Genomic DNA, 20,087 nt, shown 5'->3' on the forward strand with positions numbered 1-20,087 from the left:
TGAATTATCAGGTCTCATATATACGTGGTTTAACTCAATTAAAAATTATTTACTAATTTATATTTATATTCAAATAAGTATATTATTTAATAAATAAGGTAGATTAAAAGATCCTTACTGCATGATCATATTTTTATTTAAATAAATAATTACTCAAAAATATTACAAATATAATTATATTTGATTAAAACTACAAAAACCAATTGATTGACCCAAATTTCATTACCTGATCCATATTTTCAAAATATTGGGTGAATCATGTTGAATTTTAAACAAATCAATATGAAGACAATTCAATTGAAAATCTCATTAGTTCACAAACAATATCAAGATGACTTGGGCAAATCCTCTTGGTTAAAGATGATTTGTAAATTCATGTTCAAAATCGAAAAAAGGAGACATGTTTCTTTTATTTATTAATTGCTATTTTTTTATAAGTTAAATTTTATTGAAACGAGGACAAGATGTCCTCAATAAAGGGAATCTACAAACAACAAATTACAATTACTCTCTAATTACATTTTTTCATTTAAACATAAAGTCTTTAAAAAAGAATCCCCTAAACTCCTTGAATTACTTACACCAAAAGAAAAGTAAATCGAGAATATTGAAAATGAGCTCTTGCAAATTGTTTTCCATCCTATCAAAGTGCATGCATTCCTCAATTTTCACAAATTCCAATAAATTACAAAGTGAGTTAACTTTCAAAAAATCTTCAACCTACCATCAAAGGGTGGTGATTCTCAATAAAAAAAATAAAAGAAGACAAACAAACCAAGAAGATACCTAGACATATTGAACAAGGGGAAGAAATGAGATCAAACCAAAAAAACTATCTTATTATTAATTGAAAATAAATCAATATAACTCTCTCTCTCATCCATGGCAATGGTGCTATTATATACCGAGTTCTTGCCATGTAAGATAGGATAAGGTAAAAAACACGTGGACATGTTAATGAATGCCAACTAACTTTTCATATATTTTAAAACCCCTGACTGTGAAGACATCTCCTCTCCACTGTCTACGTAGAAACAAATTTCCTATATTATTACACGAGAACACAAAAAGAAAAAAAAAAAACTAGAGAGAGAAAGAGAGAAATGGAGAGTTTAGAGAGAGTGTCTGCAGCGATCGAGGGTGCAATCTAATTTACAGAGCAGAGCTCGAGAAATAAAAATTTAGAGAGACAGAGAGAGAGTCGAAGCGAAGAACCAAACGAAATTTTAAGGAATCAATCGAACGAAGCGAAGCGTCTGTAGATACGATTTTGAATCTCAATCGAACATAGCTTTTCAGAAGAGCTCGAAAAGAAGGTTAGCTTCGATTTCCCTATTTTTTGGGGCTTAAATTCATCATCTTTTATTGTCTCATTTGCTCTTCTCTGAGAATTTCAACTTTCAATCCGAACTCAAATCTATTCGACGAACTAACACTTCGAACTCAAATCGCGATCCATCTCGTTTTAAGTTCAATTTGCGGTCGCAGAGTGCTAATTCGAATTCCAACACTCAGTAGAAGAAAAAAAATGAGATTTTTCGGAGTTTGGCGAGGATTTGAGCTTAAAATTAGGGTTTTGATATCAAAAGATCGAAAATTTCGAAGTTTTGGGGTGGTTTTGATGCTGTTGGCACTATGATCTTTGGTTAGGAACTCAGAATTGTGGGTCCCACCGTTTTTGGTTTCTAGGGTTTTTCTGTTAATTTGAAGATGAGATTTGTGTCTACTGCATTGTCTTCTTTGAGGTTGGAGAAATTAGGGAATGGTTCAGGTGATTGCGTTTATCCTGGTTGGAAAAGGGGGAAACCCTAATTCTGGTTGGGGAATTGGGGTTTCTGGGTTTGATTTCGATTGTTAATCTGGGCATTTGTTTATGGACACTATAAAGTATTGAGAAATGCAACCGTTACAGCAGCAGCAGCAATCGCGGATCAATCTGACTGAATTGAAGGTTCAGATAGTGAAGAAAATCGGGCCAGAGCGCTCGAAGCGATACTTCTACTATTTGAATAGATTATTAAGCCATAAACTAAGCAAGGCTGAGTTTGATAAGTTATGTTTACGGACCCTCGGAAAGGAAAGCTTGCCGTTACACAATCAGTTGATACATTCGATTCTGAGGAATGCTTGCCATGCAAAGGTCCCACCACCAATCCACAAGAAGGAATTTTCGCCCAAAGATGGGTATCAGCAAAGCGGGCCATCGTCGACGTCAACTTCGGGTCCAACTCCACTTGTTTGGTCGAATGGGGATGTTTTGTCGACGTCCCCCCGAAAAATCAGGTCTGGGATTCGTGACCGAAGGCCCGTAGATAGGCCTAGTCCTTTAGGACCAAATGGGAAGACAGATTTCACGTCTCATCTATCAACGGGTGCAAATGAAGGCAGCGCGACGAAGGTCATTACAGAAAATGGGGATTTGAGTTTGTATGATTTCGAGAGGCCGGTGCAGCATCATCAAGTAGTACTAGAGGAGCAACCCGAGAATGATCGGGATGCTTTGCTTCAACGCCCCACGAAAAGACCACGAACAAAGAAATCGCCGGAGGATCCGGTTTCTGTACATAGCAAATGTCCCCTTGAAGTAGTCATTGTTGAAGATGGGCAAGAAGCGGCGAAGCGAGGCAAAAAACCCATCTTTACTTCTAGAAGTCCACCTCTCAGTGCTCCTCTCGGGATACCATTTTGTTCAGCCAGTGTGGGTGGGTCCCGCAGAGCTTTGCCTACAATAAACACTTATAATTTCACTCTCGCTTCTGACCGTGGTGAATTATCTGATACTGAGACATTGAGGATACATATGGAGCAGATTGTGGGAGCACAATGCCTTGAAGGGGTTTCGACTGAATGTGCTAATTTGTTGAATAATGGACTTGATGCGTACTTGAAGCGGTTGATCAGATCTTGCATTGAGTTAGTGGGATCAAGATCTGGACATGAACCAACAAACCCATCTGTCCACAAACAACATCCTCGCGGGAAGCTTATTAACAACATCTTGCCAGGTCATCAGTTTCAGATGCAATGTAGCAGTGGACCTGTCGAAGGGATGCAAGAACAGAGGACCCGTTGTCCGGTATCTCTTCCTGATTTCAAGGTGGCAATGGAGCTAAACCCACAACAGCTTGGAGAAGACTGGCCCTCATTACTTGAAAAAATCTGTATTCATTCATATGAGGAGTAAAGCAATCAAAGCTAACTTTGGGTTCTCCCGAATTGTGGTTGGGATTGGTCCTGGATTGGTTGATGTGATGAATTGGATTACTTCCCTCCACATAAACCTCAATCCCTTACAAGATTAAATGGGGATTGGGTCAGGAAACTTTTGTATTCTCCTCCCGCAGGACCCGCTCTCTCAATCAAATTGAAGAATACATTTAACAAGCAACCAGTCAAAAGGGAATTTGAAATGACGTTACCCATTTTTCGGTTGCCCTGTTGTATGTTTAGCATTTCTGTCAGTTGTCTCTCTCCCACTGTCACTGCAGATCTCAATCTTTTCTGTAATTTAGAGCCAACAAAATGAGGAAACTATGGACAGTTTTGAAGGAATACTTGTGGTGTAGCTTGATAAAGAGGTACAATCACGTCATGTAAGGATCAAAAGTGTTGCAGTGTATGTGTATTATCATATCGAAAATTTAGTGGAGTCTCAATATTAACATCAACTTACTATTTCATTGGTTATATTTTTATTTTTTACTTGAACATTTCTTATCAATTGATACCTCAGAAAAACCACTCTGAAGTTATGTCACATCTGTATTTTACTCGCATTTAGTTTTTTTTTTTTTTTTTTTCCTTCTATTCTTCTGTCTTTGCAATACTCAACCAATGTAATGGTTTGTAGTTTTGTTGGAAGTTTGTTATTTATCTGTTTCTTCTTGAATTTTTTGCTATTTGTTTGCTACTCATCCTATGCGGTATTTGCCAGTCACTCTTAACTTCTTATCAGAAGAGAAAATAAAAAAAGGAAAAAAGGAAAATAAATGCACTTTGCTAGTTTGGTTGAGCTAATTTGAATGTGAAAAAGCTTTCTTATTTACTTGGAAAAAATAAATTAAAAAAAGCTTTCTTATTTGAGTAGTCTCCTGCATCCATGGGACACAACTGGCAGCATATGATTGAATATTCTTGTAGTATTTCAGGAATCTCTATATTCATCCATCCAGGCATCTATCTTTTTGTGGATATACTTCTCAAGTTTGAATTCCTTGTGGAATCTTCACTCTCATTTGATCTACTAATTGCTATTGGAAGATTCTGTTGAATATCATTTCATCCAAAATTATTTTTTGGGTAATTTAGTAATACCTCCTGGGAAATTGCTAATATTAGGTTTACCGTCCTGCAAAATACTAGATTAGTTTACACCCTTGACCGAAAGTCAATGTTGCTTTTAGTTGATGGTATAATGGTGAAATTTTGATTTAGTAATGTAAGTTTTCGAGGGCATTTTGATAATAAAAAAAATCAAAATTTCATCGTGAAATCATCAACAAAAGGCAATGTTGACTTTTGGTCAAGGGGGGTAATAAACCTAATCTTGTATTTTGCAGGGTGGTAGACTTAATAACACCAATTTCACAGTGGGGCATTACTAAATTACCCTTTTTTGATACATTAAATTTCATTAAGAAAGAAAGCGGGACGAGATGACTCACCCGGATACGGAGACAACTAACCCAAGGAAATTTTACAAGCCAACTCCCACCTCCCCTGAAAATCTTCAAAGAAACTCTATTAAAATGCTCATTCCATGGTGGTTCTTTGTCACGTATACTGCTGCATATTTATTCAGAATTGGATTCTGACAGAATCATTTGCTGAAGGCCTTGGGATGGATGATGCTTGCTTCAATTAATTGTAGCTTTGATTGTAAAAGAGGTTTCCATCACATATATGCTATTTAATCAATTTGTTCTATTTTGAAGATTTTTTGATCAATGCAGTTCTGAAGGGAAAATAAAAGAAAGGAAAAGGAAAGGTCTTGTGTTGACTCTTGATGACAGCTTACTGCGTGCTTCAACCAGGTACTGTAGTTATTGAAACAATTAAGATGAGCATCATTGGTCTTAGATTCTGTTTTTTAATATGCAGTAGGCTTCTTTGGTCCCCAGTAGGCTTCTTTCTTTTATTGAAATAAAGAAGAAAAGAACATGAGTTCTCATCAGTTACCAAGCATGTCTTTGGCCAGCAAATCTTTAGGCCCTAGAACTGGATACACTCTATGCAGTAGAATGTTCAGCAGTCAAGAACCAGCATATACCCTTAGTAAGCATAGCCTAATTACTTAACTACAATTTAAAATTACATATGATATAGTATATAACACTGATATGTTATAGCCTAGAATAATATAATATATATAAAAAAAAGGATTGTATTAGTTCAAGTATTAGTAAGCATCATACTTCATAACAACTAAATAGAATTTATGTAGCCTTGTCTCTGAAATAAAGTGCACTTTCTTCATAAATGATGCTTGTGTCACATAAAGTGGGGAGAAAAACACCAAGGTTAAAATGCTGCAAAACAACTAAAGAAGTTTAAAATTATTAACAGCTAAATTTAGAAAACAATACGGTTCATCTCTTTTTTAATTTGAAATGTGTGGTTGGAAGTCTCAAAGTTCAAGGATCAGTTAGGTAAAGTGATGGAATTCCTTTATTTTTATCAGTTCATACTCTTTCAAATGAAATTGAAGGAATTAAAGGAAGGTTGAGATGTTGGTATTAGAAAGGCAATCTCAGTTGAAATTGAAAATATTGGCAAGAAAGGGAATCTAAGTTTTCTAAACCCTTTGGAGAAGAAAAGGGGAGGGAAGGAAGGTTTTCTAACCCCTTCATTTAAAGTGGAGGATTTTTCTTTTTTGATAGATAAATGCAAATTTTATTAATGGTTGACGTGACCAACAAAAGATACAACAAAGGAAGCATAACTAAAAAGGAGCTAAAGATCAAACCCACTCCGTTGAATAACTCTATTTTATTAGTATTTTATGTCTTTGTCCTTTTTAGTCTTTTCCACTTATTAGACCTTGTAATCACTTTTAAAGCTTAATTAGGGCTTAGTAATTAATTAATTAAGATATCTCTCAATTTAATTTAGTATCAAAGCTTACCCCCATCGACCCTTTCTTTCTTGCTACAAACTCCATTATCCCTCTCCTCCCTTACATCCATCTTCAACACCTCTAGTCTTTAGATTCAAACATCACCCCTACGGGGGTTTTTTATTGCACCATGTGATAGGAGTGTTAGAATACACTGCAACCTAAGGCAACAGCAGAGTTCCTGTTTTTGGTGGTTGTTAAGCCAAACGATGGCCATTGGACCATTCATAGAGACCTATGGCAATAGCCCCTTGACTGTTTGACACCTACGTGACTTACGATAACAGCAGTGGTGCTGTTTGGGGCCTGCAACCACAACAGTGGTGCTGTGTGGGGGCTACGATCATAATAGATCTGCTATTTGGAGTCTGCGACCACAACAACTTGCTGTTTGAGGGTTGCGACAACAGTTAACTGTTGTTCAGGGAATTTCTGGGGCACGTGACAGCCATTGGACCCCTGTTTGAGTATTACAATAGCCGCATAACTGCTTCTTGGTGCCCTATGATTGAGTTGATGGCTGTTCGGGTCACCTTCAATAGTGTTTGATCACCTTCCGCTTACGATCGTGTATTGCCACCTTTAGGGTGCTGCTATCAGTTTCTTATTTGAACTCTCTTCAAACCAAAGCATATCGATTTTTGATGGCCTCCGAGACGTCTTCTTCTTCAACCATCGGTAATAGTGATGGATCGGGTGGTCTTCCCTCTTATTTGACCAATTTTCTAGGCATCCAAATCACCACCTTGAAATTAGATGGTCCTAATTACTTTCTTTGGGCCCTATTAGTTGAAATGTTTATTGGTGGAAAAGGAAAGATCGGTTACCTCACAGGGGCGGACAAACAACCTGCAGCGACTGACACTACTTACCCCCAATGGTTTGCTAATAACTCTATGGTCCGTTCTTGGTTGGTTACATCTCTGCAACCACACATTGCAACTGGTTTTATGTTCTCCAAGATCGCAAAACAGATATGGGATTCTGCAAAGAGTATCTACTCACAACGTCAAAATAATATCTAGATCTTTAACTTAGAGCATGAGATTTCCCGCTTCTCGCAAGATGACTCTTCAGTCACTACCTATATATCATAGTTACATGCTCAATGGGAAGAGTCGACCTTCTATTCATCGTCCTATGCTTGGAAGGACCCTCTTGATGAGGCATTATATGCGTCGATTCTAGATAAGAATCGAGTTTTTCAGTTTTTAGCTGGTCTCTGGGATGAGTTTGAGTATGCGAGAGTTCATTTATTGGGTATGGATCCATTTCCGTCCTTACAGATTGCGTATTCTTATGTCTTAACTGATGAGAGTCGTCGTACAGCTGTCCTACACCACTCTTCTGGAGACCACTATGCTATGGTTGCTCGCATATCTTCTCCACAGCCTCCCAGCAGATCTTTGCCTACATGTCAGCGACATAAGTGTGATCATTGTGGAAAGTTGGGTCACGTGAAGGCCCGTTGCTATGCTCTTCATGGTTGTTCTAATTATTAACGTCAATTGTCTGATTGATCCTTAGCTCACGTAGTCTCTTAGTCGACTTCTAATCAAGCTCTCCCTTCAGCTACTACCTGCTCCTCGGAGTCGGTATATGTCCTAGGTTGAGTTTGAAAGGTTTAGGAAATTGTTCAATTAGATGGAGACTTTATCTCAATTGGTCTTTACTTTCGCTCACTCAGGTACCTTTGCATTTGTACACAGTGTTTCCACCACTTCCTCACCATGGATTATTGATTCTGGTGCCTCAGATAACATGATCTGTATCCTCTTTGTTCCAAACCTCTAGTATTTGTTTTGGTCATCGTAAGGTTCGTCTTGTTGATGGTTTTTTATCTTTTATTGTTGGTCAATGTCATTTTTTCTGTTACACCTTCTCTAACATTAATTAATACACTACATGTTCCTCAACTTACTACTAATCTTATCTCTATTAGTAGCATTACCAAACATTTGAACTACAGTGTAATCTTTTATCCCTCTCATTGTGTCTTTCAGGATCTGGAATTGAAGAGGACGATTGGCACTGGACGTGAAGTGAATGACTTGTATCTCTTGGATGCACCTATTTTACCTAGCACCCATTCTGTTTTTTAGCTTAATAGTAGTAGTAGTCAGTCTAATAAAGCTCTTATAATGCATTGTCACTTACTCTTAGGCCATATTTCCTTTAGATATTTGAAGCATATGTTCCCTACTTTATTTAATAATACCAATTCGCTTGATTTTTCTTATGAAACTTGTCAATTAGCTAAACATGTTCGTTTTAATTATTCTATTAGTATGAATACTACTACACTTGCTCTGTTTGACTTAATTCACTCTGATGTGTGGGGTCTTTCCCTCATAACATCCATTCTTGATTTTCATTAATTTGTCATGTTCATCGATAACCACAGTTGTACGACTTGGGTCTATCTTATGAAACATAAGAGTAAAGTATATGGGATCTTCAAACAATTTCTTGCTATGGTTCATAATCAGTTTGGTTGTATCGTCTAGACTTCCCATTCTTATCATGATACTGAATACACTTATAGTGAGGTTTTAAGACTTTGTTTAAAGTCGGACATTGAGCATCAAACTCCAATATTAAGACTCCTCAGCAGAATGGTCGATCAGGAAGGAAAAAAATCAACATATTTTGAAGTTAGCCCGTGCCTCTTTGTATTAGCATGAACATGTTACAATCTTATTGGGCCGATGCAGTTCTTACTGTTGTTTACTTTATTAATTGAACCCCCTCTTGAGTTCTTCATTTTGCCACTTCCTTCTCTCACCTCTATTCGGATCGTTCATTGTTTCCGCTTTCTTCACGTGTGTTTGGGTGTTTGTTTTGTTCAAATTCTTGACCAAACTCGTACTAAACTTGATCTTAAGGCTGTAAAATATATTTTTTTGGGTTATTCCTCAACCCAGAAAGGTTACTGTTGTTATCACCCTCCCTTTCGAAGGCATTTCATTTATCGGGATGTCTTATTTTTTGAGCATACACCATACTACACTAGGTCAGTTGGCATTTAGTCTGAATGGATTTCCTTTAGATTATCCTGATGATGACCCATCTCTCTCGTTATTTCCCCTTCCTATATATGTTTTTCCTTCTCCAGTTCCTGTTTATTCGTCACCTTCTCAATTGTAGGTTTACTCTAGGTGGCCACACACTCCTTTCATTACTTCAATGCCAGACTAGCTCTTTTCCTCGCCTCCAGCTCTGCCTCTTACGGTCCCTTGTGATGATTGTTTTATCGCCACTCGCAAGGGTAGGCGCATGTGTACTTATCCCATTTCTAATCATGTATTTGATTTCGCTCTCTCACCCTCCTATCAGAGTTTTCTTGCTTTTGATTCCGCTGTTTCTTTTCCTAATACTGTTGTAGATGCTATTGCTCATCCTGAGTGCCGAGCAGCTATGATTGATGAATTATATGCTCTTAAAAAAACTTAGACTCGGGAACTAGTTCCTCTTCCGCCTGGAAGAAAGGCTGTAGGTTGCCGATGGGTGTTCGCCATTAAGTATAATCCTGATGGTTCTATTGCTCGTTGTAAGGTTCGTTTGGTGGCCAAAGGTTATGCTCAAACTTATGGGATTGATTACTAAGAGACATTTGGTCCCGTTGTCAAAATGTCCACCATTCGCGTTCTTTTTCTGTTGTTGTTATTCGAGGATGACCCTTCTTTCAGTTAGATGTCAAGAATGCATTTCTTAATGGTGATCTTTAGGAAGAAGTCTATATGCTTCAACCTCTTGGTTTTCTTGCAACGGCCTCCTCTAGCCATGTCTGTCGTCTCCGCAGTTCTCTCTATGGACTGAAGCAGTCTCCTTGTGCATGGTCTGAGCGCTTTATTAAGGCAATGCTTCAATTAGGTTTCCATCAAAGTTTTGCTGATCATACCCTTTTCCTACGTCACTCCCAGGGTAAAACTGTCGTTCTGATTATTTATGTGGATGATATTGTCTTTACTGGAGATGATGGTGACGGTATTGCAGGAGTAAAATCTCACTTAGGACGTCAATTTGAGATTAAGGACCTTAGGCATCTTTGTTATTTTTTAGGCATTGAGGTTGCGTGGTCCCATTCTGGTATCTTTATCTCTTAGCGTAAATATATCCTTGATTTACTCAGTGACTCTGGTCAGCTTGGTTCTCGTCCCGCCGATACTCCTATTAAGCGGAATCACGGGTTGGTTGATTCTGAGGGGGAGTATTTGTTGGATATTGACCAGTATCAGCGTCTTGTGGGAAAGTTGATCTACCTGTTTATGACTTGTCCCGACATTGCCTATGCTGTTAGTGTTGTAAGCTAGTTTATGCACTCTCCTCACACATCTCATATTACTGCTGTCTATCGTATTCTTAGATATTTTAAAGGATATCTTGGTTGAGGTATTTTGTTCAGTAATCATGGTCATCTTCGCGTTGAGGTATGGACTGATGCAGATTATGCTGGTTCAGTGACTGATAGACAGTCCACTTCTGGGTACTGTAATAAAGTTGGTGGTAACTTGGCGCAGTAAGAAGCAGGATGTGGTTTCTTGGTCTAATGCTAAGTCAGAGTACAGTGTAATGACACTTGGAGTGTGTGAGTTGTGGCTCAAGAACTTACTAGCTGATTTGTGTCTTCCCGTGATAGCCCCCTTCTCACTATATTGTGATAATAAATCAGCTATTATCATAGCAGCAAATCTGGTTCAGCACGATAGAACAAAGCATATCGAAGTTGATAGACATTTCATTAGAGAAAAAATTATTTCTGGGCAGATTTGTATTTTTTTTGTTCCTACATCTCAATTACTTGTCGATATTCTTACTAAAGGTGTTAGCAAAAACGCCTTTGAAGGTGTCAGCAAAAACGCCTTTGAAGGTGTCTTGTCCAAGTTAGGTGTTGCTAATATCCACGCACCAACTTGAGGGGGAGTGTTGAATAACTCTATTTTATGTCTTTGTCCTTTTTAGTCTTTTCCATTTATTAGACATTGTAATCACCTTTAAAGCCTAATTAGGGTTTAGTAATTAATTAATTAAGATTTCTCTCAATTCAATTCACTCCCACCTTCCTATGAAGTCTTAAAAGAAGACACCTCTAAATTCTTTAAAGACCTTACACCAAAGAAACAAAGCCCAAAGTGGACAATACAACCGAACACCTTAGGTTCTTCTTCCCTTCGAATATCTGAGCATCTCTCTTTCTAAATATCCCAAAACATTGAAAATGGAAGGAATGACTAGATGGTCTTTTTTGCAACAGTCAACTCCGCTCCCAACACAACGGAGTTTTTTCACACCAGTGCTTGCTAGCACTATTTTAACTACGTGAGTAGACTTAAGGTGGGGGCCAAACATTATTGACAAAGGTAAAATTCAAAAAGCAATGTCACTTTTATGAGAATATATATGTCAGACGGTGTTTGCAAGATGTCTCGGGGGGGGGGGGGGGGGGGGGGGGGGAAGCTACATCAACTATCAAAACACTAGAATGTGGCAAAGCTCTAGGTCCAATGGGTTTCTTTATGGAATTTTTACTAAGGTTGTTGGAGCACCATAAAGGGAGTCATGATGAAAGTGCTCAATGCATTTCATGAAAGGGGGTTAAGTGGGAAAAATGATTTTTTTTTTTATAGGTAAAAGAGATATATAAGATTGACTAGCCGCAAGTCCAAAGGGAACGAAAATAAAAAAAAAACTTACAAAGAACACCAGGAGTCCCACTTAAATACAAACTCCTAAAAGAAAACCCCTTTAAAAGCTACATATAAATGGTTATTGACTTGTGCTTAGGGGATCATTAGGGAACTTTTGCTAACGGAAGGCAGATTTTGAATGAGGTGTTTATAGAAAGCGAATGCATTGACTTCATAATCGAAGAGAAGAAAAGTGGGTTAGTTTGCAAGGTAAATTTAAAAAAAAAAAACACATAGCTAATTAGAATGGAGCTTACTCGGTTATGTAATGGAAATGATGTGATTTGATATTAGTGGAGGAAATGGGTTTTGGAGTGAATCTTTAGGACACCATTCAATCCTAATTAATGGCTCCCCAATAGTTATTGAAACAATTGAGATGAAATTGGTCTCCAGTAGGCTTCTTTAGAATCTCTGACAGGCTTTAGAAGGATCCTCTTTCCCCTGTGCAGCCGTGCTATTCATGGTGTTTAATTCCACAAGTAGGAACTTGTATGTAAGCTGGAAGATATTGGCATGATTGAATGCTTTACAATGGATATATCCATGATTGAAATCTGCATAGGTGAGTACCCCCTAAATTTCTTCTTTTTTCCTTAAAAAAAGTTGAGTTGTAGTTGGACAAGATCTTTCATAATTTTTTATGGAATGAAAAGGATGGTAAGAGGAAATTCCTATGAAATGGAATACAATATACTTGCTATATCATTGGAGGGCTGAGTCTGCAAAATCTGAGTTCTATGAACGTGGCCCTCCTTGGAAAATGGTTGTCAAGGTCTGGCGTCGCATGAGTTGTTATGAATTTCGGTAAAAAAACCTTTCTAATGAGGAAGGAAGAAGGTCTTAGGGCGTGGAGTGTGGAAAGGTATTTTCAAAGTGCATCCTAAGTTTTTGTAATAGATTTGCTTTCGAAGGGGGCAAGGGGACTCGGGTTCAATACTAGAAGGATTGCTTGTGTGCCTCTTGGCCCCTTCTATTACCAATATTCGGATCCATCTCCTTAAAGAAGATGTCACCTATCATGCATTAGGCTGGGGTTGTTCCCTCTTGGGACTTTGGTTTCAGGAGAAATATTAATGTTTGGGAGGTTGAATCTATAACTTATCATTGCAGTTTCCTCGGGTCCCTTGTCTTCAATTTATTTTGAAGAATACCATTGGGTATGCTGTAGATAATCGGATATGATTCTTCTCTGTCAAATAATTCCTTTAGTTTCTTGCAAAGCCGCCTCTTTGGAGTTCCTTGCTTATGTGGTTTGGGGTCCTCTAGTCTGTCCAAGTTTTTTTTTTTTTTTCCCACATTTGGTATGTAGCTTGGGAAAAAATCATAACCTTGGACAATATCATGGCACATGATGTCATTTTTGTTAATTTTTATGTTCTTAGTAAGGCTAATGATGAATCATTTAGTCACTTGCTCAACCATTGCCCTTTCTCAGAGGAAGTTTGGTCCCATTTTCTATCTTTGTTTAATGTCTCCTGGCGTTTCCCTTCCTCGTCATTTCAATTTTCTCTAGTTTTCAAGGCCGTTTTATTAGAGAAAGGGTTCTTTCGTGCTAAACCTTTTTTGTTGTGTGGTGGGTATCTAGTGGGAGAGGAACAACCGGGTTTTTGAAGAAAGAGAGCGGTCTTTTCAAGAGGTTATCATTTGTGTTATGGATTTTGTAGAAATAAATGAGTGTTAAAATATGCTTGTGTTAGAGGAGTTCTAATTAAATATCTAGTTGTATGGGGAGCTTTTAATAATTTTAAAAAGTTAATATATAAATAGTGAGAGGGGCTGATTAACCCTAATCTCTTTTTGATTATTCTCCCTAGCCTTTTCTTATCTCTTTTTCTTCTCATTCCTTTTAGATCTCAACTGCAACTTGGTATAAAAGAGTCGCTATCGAAGCATGGCATCTAGATTTTTTTCTGCTGAAATTTTTTGCAATCATTGAAATCATCCTTATGGCTGCGAACATCATCACTTGTTGACGTAAGCAAGCAGGTGTCGAAACCAACATGATTGGAGTCGACCTGATTTATGGAGGTTTTTAAGATTTATTTCTTGAATTTTTTATGAGTATTTGATGGTGTTCTCTTTGATTTTCAGAAAAAATTGGAAAAAAAAAAGTTCGAGAAATCTTGATTGTGTAATCTATTGAGTTTTTTTTTTGAGCTATCTCGTTTGATGGTTTTGGTCATTCTCAAATTTCTCTACAAATCAGAAGTGGTTTTATTTGATTAGGTGCAGAATTGAACTGTCCGCGACGAAAAAACCCCTATAGTTTTGCTGTCCTAGATAATTTTTTTTTGGTTTTTTCGCTTTTTTTTTTTTCCTGAATTAGATCCAACGCCTATTTCGTCCATGTTTGAGTAGAATATGTCAGTTAAAAAGGGTTCCATCAGTAGTGGATCCAACATTTGTGCTCCGATGTCAATTCCTCCAATTACGGATTTAAGGAAACACCCTAGAGCTCACATTGCAACAGTAAAACTTGATGGTATCAATTTCCTAGAGTGGTCGCAATCCGTTAAAATGTATATTGGTGGACGAGGGAAATTAGGGTATCTTAGTGGTCGTATTGCGAAGCCAAAGAGGTCGATCCTATGCGTGATCGTTGGGAAGATGATAATTTGATTGTAATGTCATGGCTCTTGAATTCTATGCAACCCCAACTTAGTAGGAACTATTTGTTTCTAGATACAACTCCGCAAGTCTGGGAAAATGGTACCAGAACATATTCTCAGAAGAAAAATATGGTTCGTGTTTATCAACTTCAGCATGAGGTGACCAATTTTGGCCACATATTATTCGACTCTTCAAGTCTTATGGGAAGTGTTGGATCCTTATTAGGTGATTAAATGGAAGGATGTTGAAGAATTTTGCAAATTGATCAACCAGAACCAAGTCTTCCAATTTTTGGCTGGGCTGCACTCAACTTATGAGTTTTTTCGAGTTCAGATATTGGGGTGTGATTCTATTCCTCTTATTGAGGATGTATATTCTCTTGTATAAAGCGAGGAGAACCTTAGGTCTGTGATGCAACCTCTCTCTGAACCACCTCACACTACTTTTCTTTAATACGTGTCTGGTAAAGATAATAACGAAGAACTAAAGGGAGTCGGAAGAGAGGTGATGATAAGCATAACTTCCGTTGTGATCATTTTGGTAGAACCCGGCATACCAGGGAAACATGTTAGGATCTGATTGGCAAACCAACTAAGTTCAACAAGGAAAAATCACAGTTGCCTCAACTCAAGCCTAATGCTCATGTTGCCATACAAGATCAGCCACAACCCAGTTCCATTGTTTCAAATTCTTCTATTGAGCTATCCACAACCCGAAAAGAAATAGAGCGTTTACGAAACCTCCTTACAAAGCTCGATGGATAGATGAATTCCTCTTCTTTCGCACAGTTAGGTTTACATGTCTCTGCACATAGTGCTAGTTTCTTTTAGTCTCCATCTTGGGTCATTGACTCCGGAGCCTCAAACTATATGATTGGTACGTTTTCCTTGTTCAATTCCTACCAATTATCTTTCGGTAATGATAAGGTTAAAATAGCAGATGGTTCCCTTTCCACCGTCTCAAGAAAAGAGGACAACAAAATCAATGATTCTTTGTCTTTATCATATGTGCTTCATGTTTCAAATATGCCAATAAATCTTCTCTCTGTGAGCTGCCTCACAAAGTCATTAAATTGTTTAGTCAAACTCCTACCTGATTGTTTTATTTTTTAGGACTTGGCTTCGTGGAGGATGATTGGTAGTGGTAGAATGGTGAACGATTTTTATATTCTGGATTCATCTTCAGTACCTTCAACAACTCTTTTATCAGTTAGTCAGAGTATTTTTCCTAGTCAGTCCTATTAGTCTATCTTTTTGTGGCATGTTCTCCTCGATCATTTACCTTTTCAGTCTTTAAAAGTTTTGTTTCCTTTGTTTAAGTTAATGTCTGTTTCTAGTCTTCAATGTAAAGTTTGTCAGTTAGCCAAGCATTTTAGAACTTCTTTTTATCCAAGTAATAAAAGATCCACTTCCACTTTTATGATTGTGCACACTGATGTATGGGGACTAACTCCTATAATAACTGATGGGGAATATTGATATTTTATTTCGTTTATCTACTTGGGCTTCCCAACGCCAGGTAATAGTTCTTTTGTTGCTCCTATTAATTCTTACAATCTTGATACTCCTATTGACATATATAAGAGAACTCGTTCTTGCACTGTGCATCCTATTTCTAACCGCATCTCTTATTCTTCGTTATCTCCTACATATCATGCCTTTGTGTCTTTTTTTTTCTAATGTTCCTATCTTTCATAGTGTTGCAGAAGCTTTGAAAACTCCTGAATGGAAGAAAACAATACAAGAAGAAATGGATGCTCTAATAAAGAATAATACATAGGGATGGTAGTTTTGCCCATGGTTCAAAATATCGTTTCGTTTCATAATGTTTCGTATGAAACGTTTTGATTTTCTAGCATACCGAGATGAACTACAAAGAAAATGAAATTATGAAGTGTTTCAGCAATTTCTTTATGAAATCAAAAAAGAAGATAGAAAGGGGGAGGGGAGAAAAAGAAAGAAGAAAGAGATTTTGGGCATCCCAAGAGTTGCAGAGAGAGAGAGATAGTTACCTTGAGATGTCTGACACCAAGACTGATACAATGTCATAACTCTTACTAGTAAAGGAAAGACACTTTGATGAGGAAGACTACACTTTGACTTGAAAAAAAAATTCAGCACAATTGCAAAGAACAATAGTGTTGTCATAAACCAACTTTATCGCGACACATCAACATCATCGGGTCGCAGAAGTACACAACCAGCAACCCAGCCTTGTCGCACATGCACCACACTATAACAGTCTTGATCGCAGCAACCTTTATCTCAGCCAACAGCCTGTATCAAGGCCAGCAACACAAATCAGCCAGCACCCCAATTACAAAGTCCAGCCCTATCAAACAGATCAGAGATAGAACATGGGAGGGGGCCAGCTATGTCACACAGTCCAGAATGTTGTCGTAACACCCTAACAGCAACACAATTGCTTTTCCAAGGCAGTAAGCAGCCCAACAATACCTCTACTATTGTTGTAGGGCAAACAACACTCCACACAACACACACAAATGCTTTTGCAGGGCAGAACCAGTGCCGCACAACCCTGTTGTTGTTGCAAGGTAGAACACAACCTAGCGGTTGTTGTCCCAAGGCAGAAAAAAACCTCAGAATTAGTATCGCACATCCCTGTTGTTATCTCAAGGCAGCAAACAAGCTATCAATTGTTGTCCCAAGGCAGAAAGACACCTCAAAACCAGTGCTGCACAACCCTGTTGTTGTCACAGGGCAGAATAGCTCCAATTTGCGCAGAAAAAATTCCTAGCAACACCTTTTGCTATCGTAGGGCAGACCTAATCCAACAGTTGCTGTCGCAATACCTAAGGGTGGTTTCGTAGGGCAGCAACAAGGGCAGAGGCCAATTGTAGGTCTCCAACAGTCCACCAATCACTTTATCACAAACACAAATCTTAACATAGGGTAGAATCCAAACCAAAAAACCTATCACAAGGTAGGAACCCTATCGTAGGGTAAATAACACAGTGCGGAAAATCAATCGAAGCATGTGAAATCTTGATAAAAAATCCTATTGCAACATGCGATTAGGAGAACATAAATAAAAAAAAGCCTTCGAAGGGGAGACCTTCTATCAAAACTGCTCTAGGTCAATAGGTCTCAAAAAACCAGAGAATAGGGGAGAGAAAAAAAGAGAGGAGACAAAGAACTTCAAGAGAAAACCAAACGAGGAGAAGAACCCAAGAAGGGGGATGTTGGATCCTCTAGAGGTTCTGATATCAAGAAGAATTGTAGAAGAGAATTCTCAAGTCTCATAATGAGAGTTTGACAGATATATATAGGGTCGGGTTCCGTGAATACATATATTATTTACTCATATATCTACAATGTGTTCTGTCCTAGTGGTTAAAAGTTTCAGATTGAGCTGATTTTTGGTGAGGACGATCTCTATAGTGAGGAGATCATCCTCACCAAAAATCAGCTCAATCCGAAATTTTTAACCTCGTCAAAAGTGATTTACAAAAAATGGACGGTCCACGATTCTTCAACTCATAAATATGGGGTTAGAAGTTTTAGAATTAACTGATTTTTGGTGGGGATGATCTCCTCATCATAGAGATCATCCTCGCCAAAAATCAGCTCAATCAGAAACTTTTAGCCCACATAGGACAAAACACGTTGTAGATATATGAGTAGATGTGTGTACACGGATCCTAACCCATATATATATTATAACTAAAAAGAGAACGGACATAAATGCCCTTATATAGAAAACTAACAATATTAAAATAGAAATAAACATAAAGAACTACATATTTCCAATAATAAGAAGTATGCTAGCTAGCATGACGATTTACATTGTCTCTAAAATTTTGTTTCAATTTCCAAGTGTCTTGAAAATATTCAAACCTAAATCCTCCAACTTATGATGTCTATAAACGACTTCCATTTGGCAAAATGAAGATTTAGCTATGAAGGTCGATTGGCATTGCTTTGGCTTTCCCCAATATTGAGGATTTTTTTTTTTTTTCTTGTTAAGTGGGCTGTTGGGAGGCTAAGTGGAAGAAACTTTGGAGCATTGTACCATATGCCCTCCTTTGTGTTATTTAGAAAAATTGGGACAGTCTGTCTTGAAAGATTAGATTAGGTCTGTTACAGCGGGCTTGGTTGGTAAATTGAAGGTTTTGGGTTGATTGGATTGTTTATATTAAAAGAATTCTGGATGTGAAGCTACAAACTGTACTCGTAATAAAAAAAAATGCTCTGTATCTTTGGCTAGACTTGTTTTTGAAAAGCTTTCATCTGCAACCAATTGATCCCTCTTATTTTTATTCTCCTTTACTTTTTTTGTTCAATTTTTTTCTTGTATCTTGGGAATCCTTCTTTGCTTGCTGTAAGCCTTTTTTTCAATTTGGATAAACTCTTTTTTATTGTCAATATACTTGTTAACAGAAGTTATGGTCCTCAATTGTCTGGAATGAGGGACAAGAGCTGGATATAGGTATGTTGACAATCTAGAAGTTCAGATATTCTTAAATAGTAATTATTTAATATCTATAGCTGTATTGCTGAATGTATTAATCCCTTTGTATATGGTTCGCTTAGTTGAACACTCGGCTTCCAACACTTCCACCATGTCCAACATGTTTATTATGTGTAATGAAGGCAAACTCGAATTCTGTTTATTCCAGTTTTGTTTTTATAAACCTCGGGCATACTATCTGTGTCAACAGTTTCGTGGTGGAATGTGGTGGTTCGTAAGGGGTTGAGCATTTAAGCGAGTAGCTGATCAAGGAAATCTTATTTGAAAGCTTTCATTTGTCCTGGGATTTGGATTGGTTTCTTTGGTTGAAGATTGAATGTTTTTTCCCTCTCTGGACAGTGGAAGTCTTTGCATGGAAAATGAAGCATTTTTTAAGCCACCATGCGTACAACGTTAGTGGTGAACCAGAAAAGTTTGGGTTGAGCCGGACCCAAGTTTTTGCTAGGTAAGTGTCTTGTAGTAAGACTAGTAGTTACGAACCCCTCCCCATGGGTTTGTTGAAAGGAGGGCCTCAATTGGTAGAGAGAGAAAAAAAAACTCCAACCCATTGGGAGGCTTTGTTTCCTCTACACTTAGTTAAAAGGATGTTAGCTATTATTATTAATCCTTTGTGTTCTTCTCATCAGTAGTGTCACCCTCTCTTTCCCTCTCAGATCTCTCCAACAACACCAACCCATCACCACCTCCAACACTAATCTCTGCCGTGGGCTATGAGAATGATCAGAGATAGAGAAACACATAAAACAATCAAGAAGGAATCCACCTCATGTAGCTCAAATTCATGTTTTTTTTAAATTTATTTACTCTTTGGCATGGACAAGGCCAAGGGTGCATTCCTTATAGGATATATTTTTTTTTGTAGAAACTGTACTTATCCAGCTCCTTCAGACAAAACTTCTGGCTCTTGCATCGAAACAGGCCCTAAGGGAAGCACTAGTTCATGATTTTGTTGAAGATCACTCCTTGATACCTTCTAACTGTGGATCAATATAACATGACTGACGCTTTCGGAGTTGCTACTCTAAATTATTGTGTAGGGATTGTTGGTGATTAACTGGTTTAGGTAGTCATTTTATCAATCTTTGTCACTCGTGCACACCCCAATTTCCTGCATCCATCAAATGACGATTGAAAGTAACATCTAATATATTTTTTTTTAATTTAATTTTGCTCGCATCATT

At 37.7% G+C, this 20,087-nt stretch overlaps 1 protein-coding gene across 15 annotated transcripts; it reads left to right on the plus strand.

Moving 5' to 3' along the window:
• The first annotated feature begins 1,069 nt into the window (after positions 1-1,069).
• On the plus strand, positions 1,070-20,060 carry LOC147392943 (uncharacterized). Of its 15 annotated transcripts, XM_086455504.1 has the most exons (6): positions 1,070-3,578; positions 4,953-5,033; positions 18,816-18,864; positions 19,097-19,351; positions 19,560-19,674; positions 19,769-20,037. In XM_086455504.1, exon 1 carries the CDS (start codon positions 1,898-1,900, stop codon positions 3,182-3,184), a length of 1,287 nt encoding a protein of 428 aa, XP_086311630.1. In that variant the 5' UTR covers positions 1,070-1,897; the 3' UTR covers positions 3,185-3,578; positions 4,953-5,033; positions 18,816-18,864; positions 19,097-19,351; positions 19,560-19,674; positions 19,769-20,037. The 15 variants fall into 15 exon arrangements, 14 of the variants coding, with proteins under 14 accessions (XP_086311630.1, XP_086311626.1, XP_086311625.1 ...); XM_086455500.1 differs by having other exon boundaries at positions 19,097-19,674; XM_086455499.1 differs by having other exon boundaries at positions 19,533-20,037.
• Positions 20,061-20,087: the final 27 nt, after the last annotated feature.

This window comes from Akebia trifoliata, chromosome 10 (genome assembly GCF_017979445.1).
Source record: "Akebia trifoliata isolate Shusen 1 chromosome 10, ASM1797944v1, whole genome shotgun sequence".
Taxonomy (NCBI): domain Eukaryota; kingdom Viridiplantae; phylum Streptophyta; class Magnoliopsida; order Ranunculales; family Lardizabalaceae; genus Akebia; species Akebia trifoliata.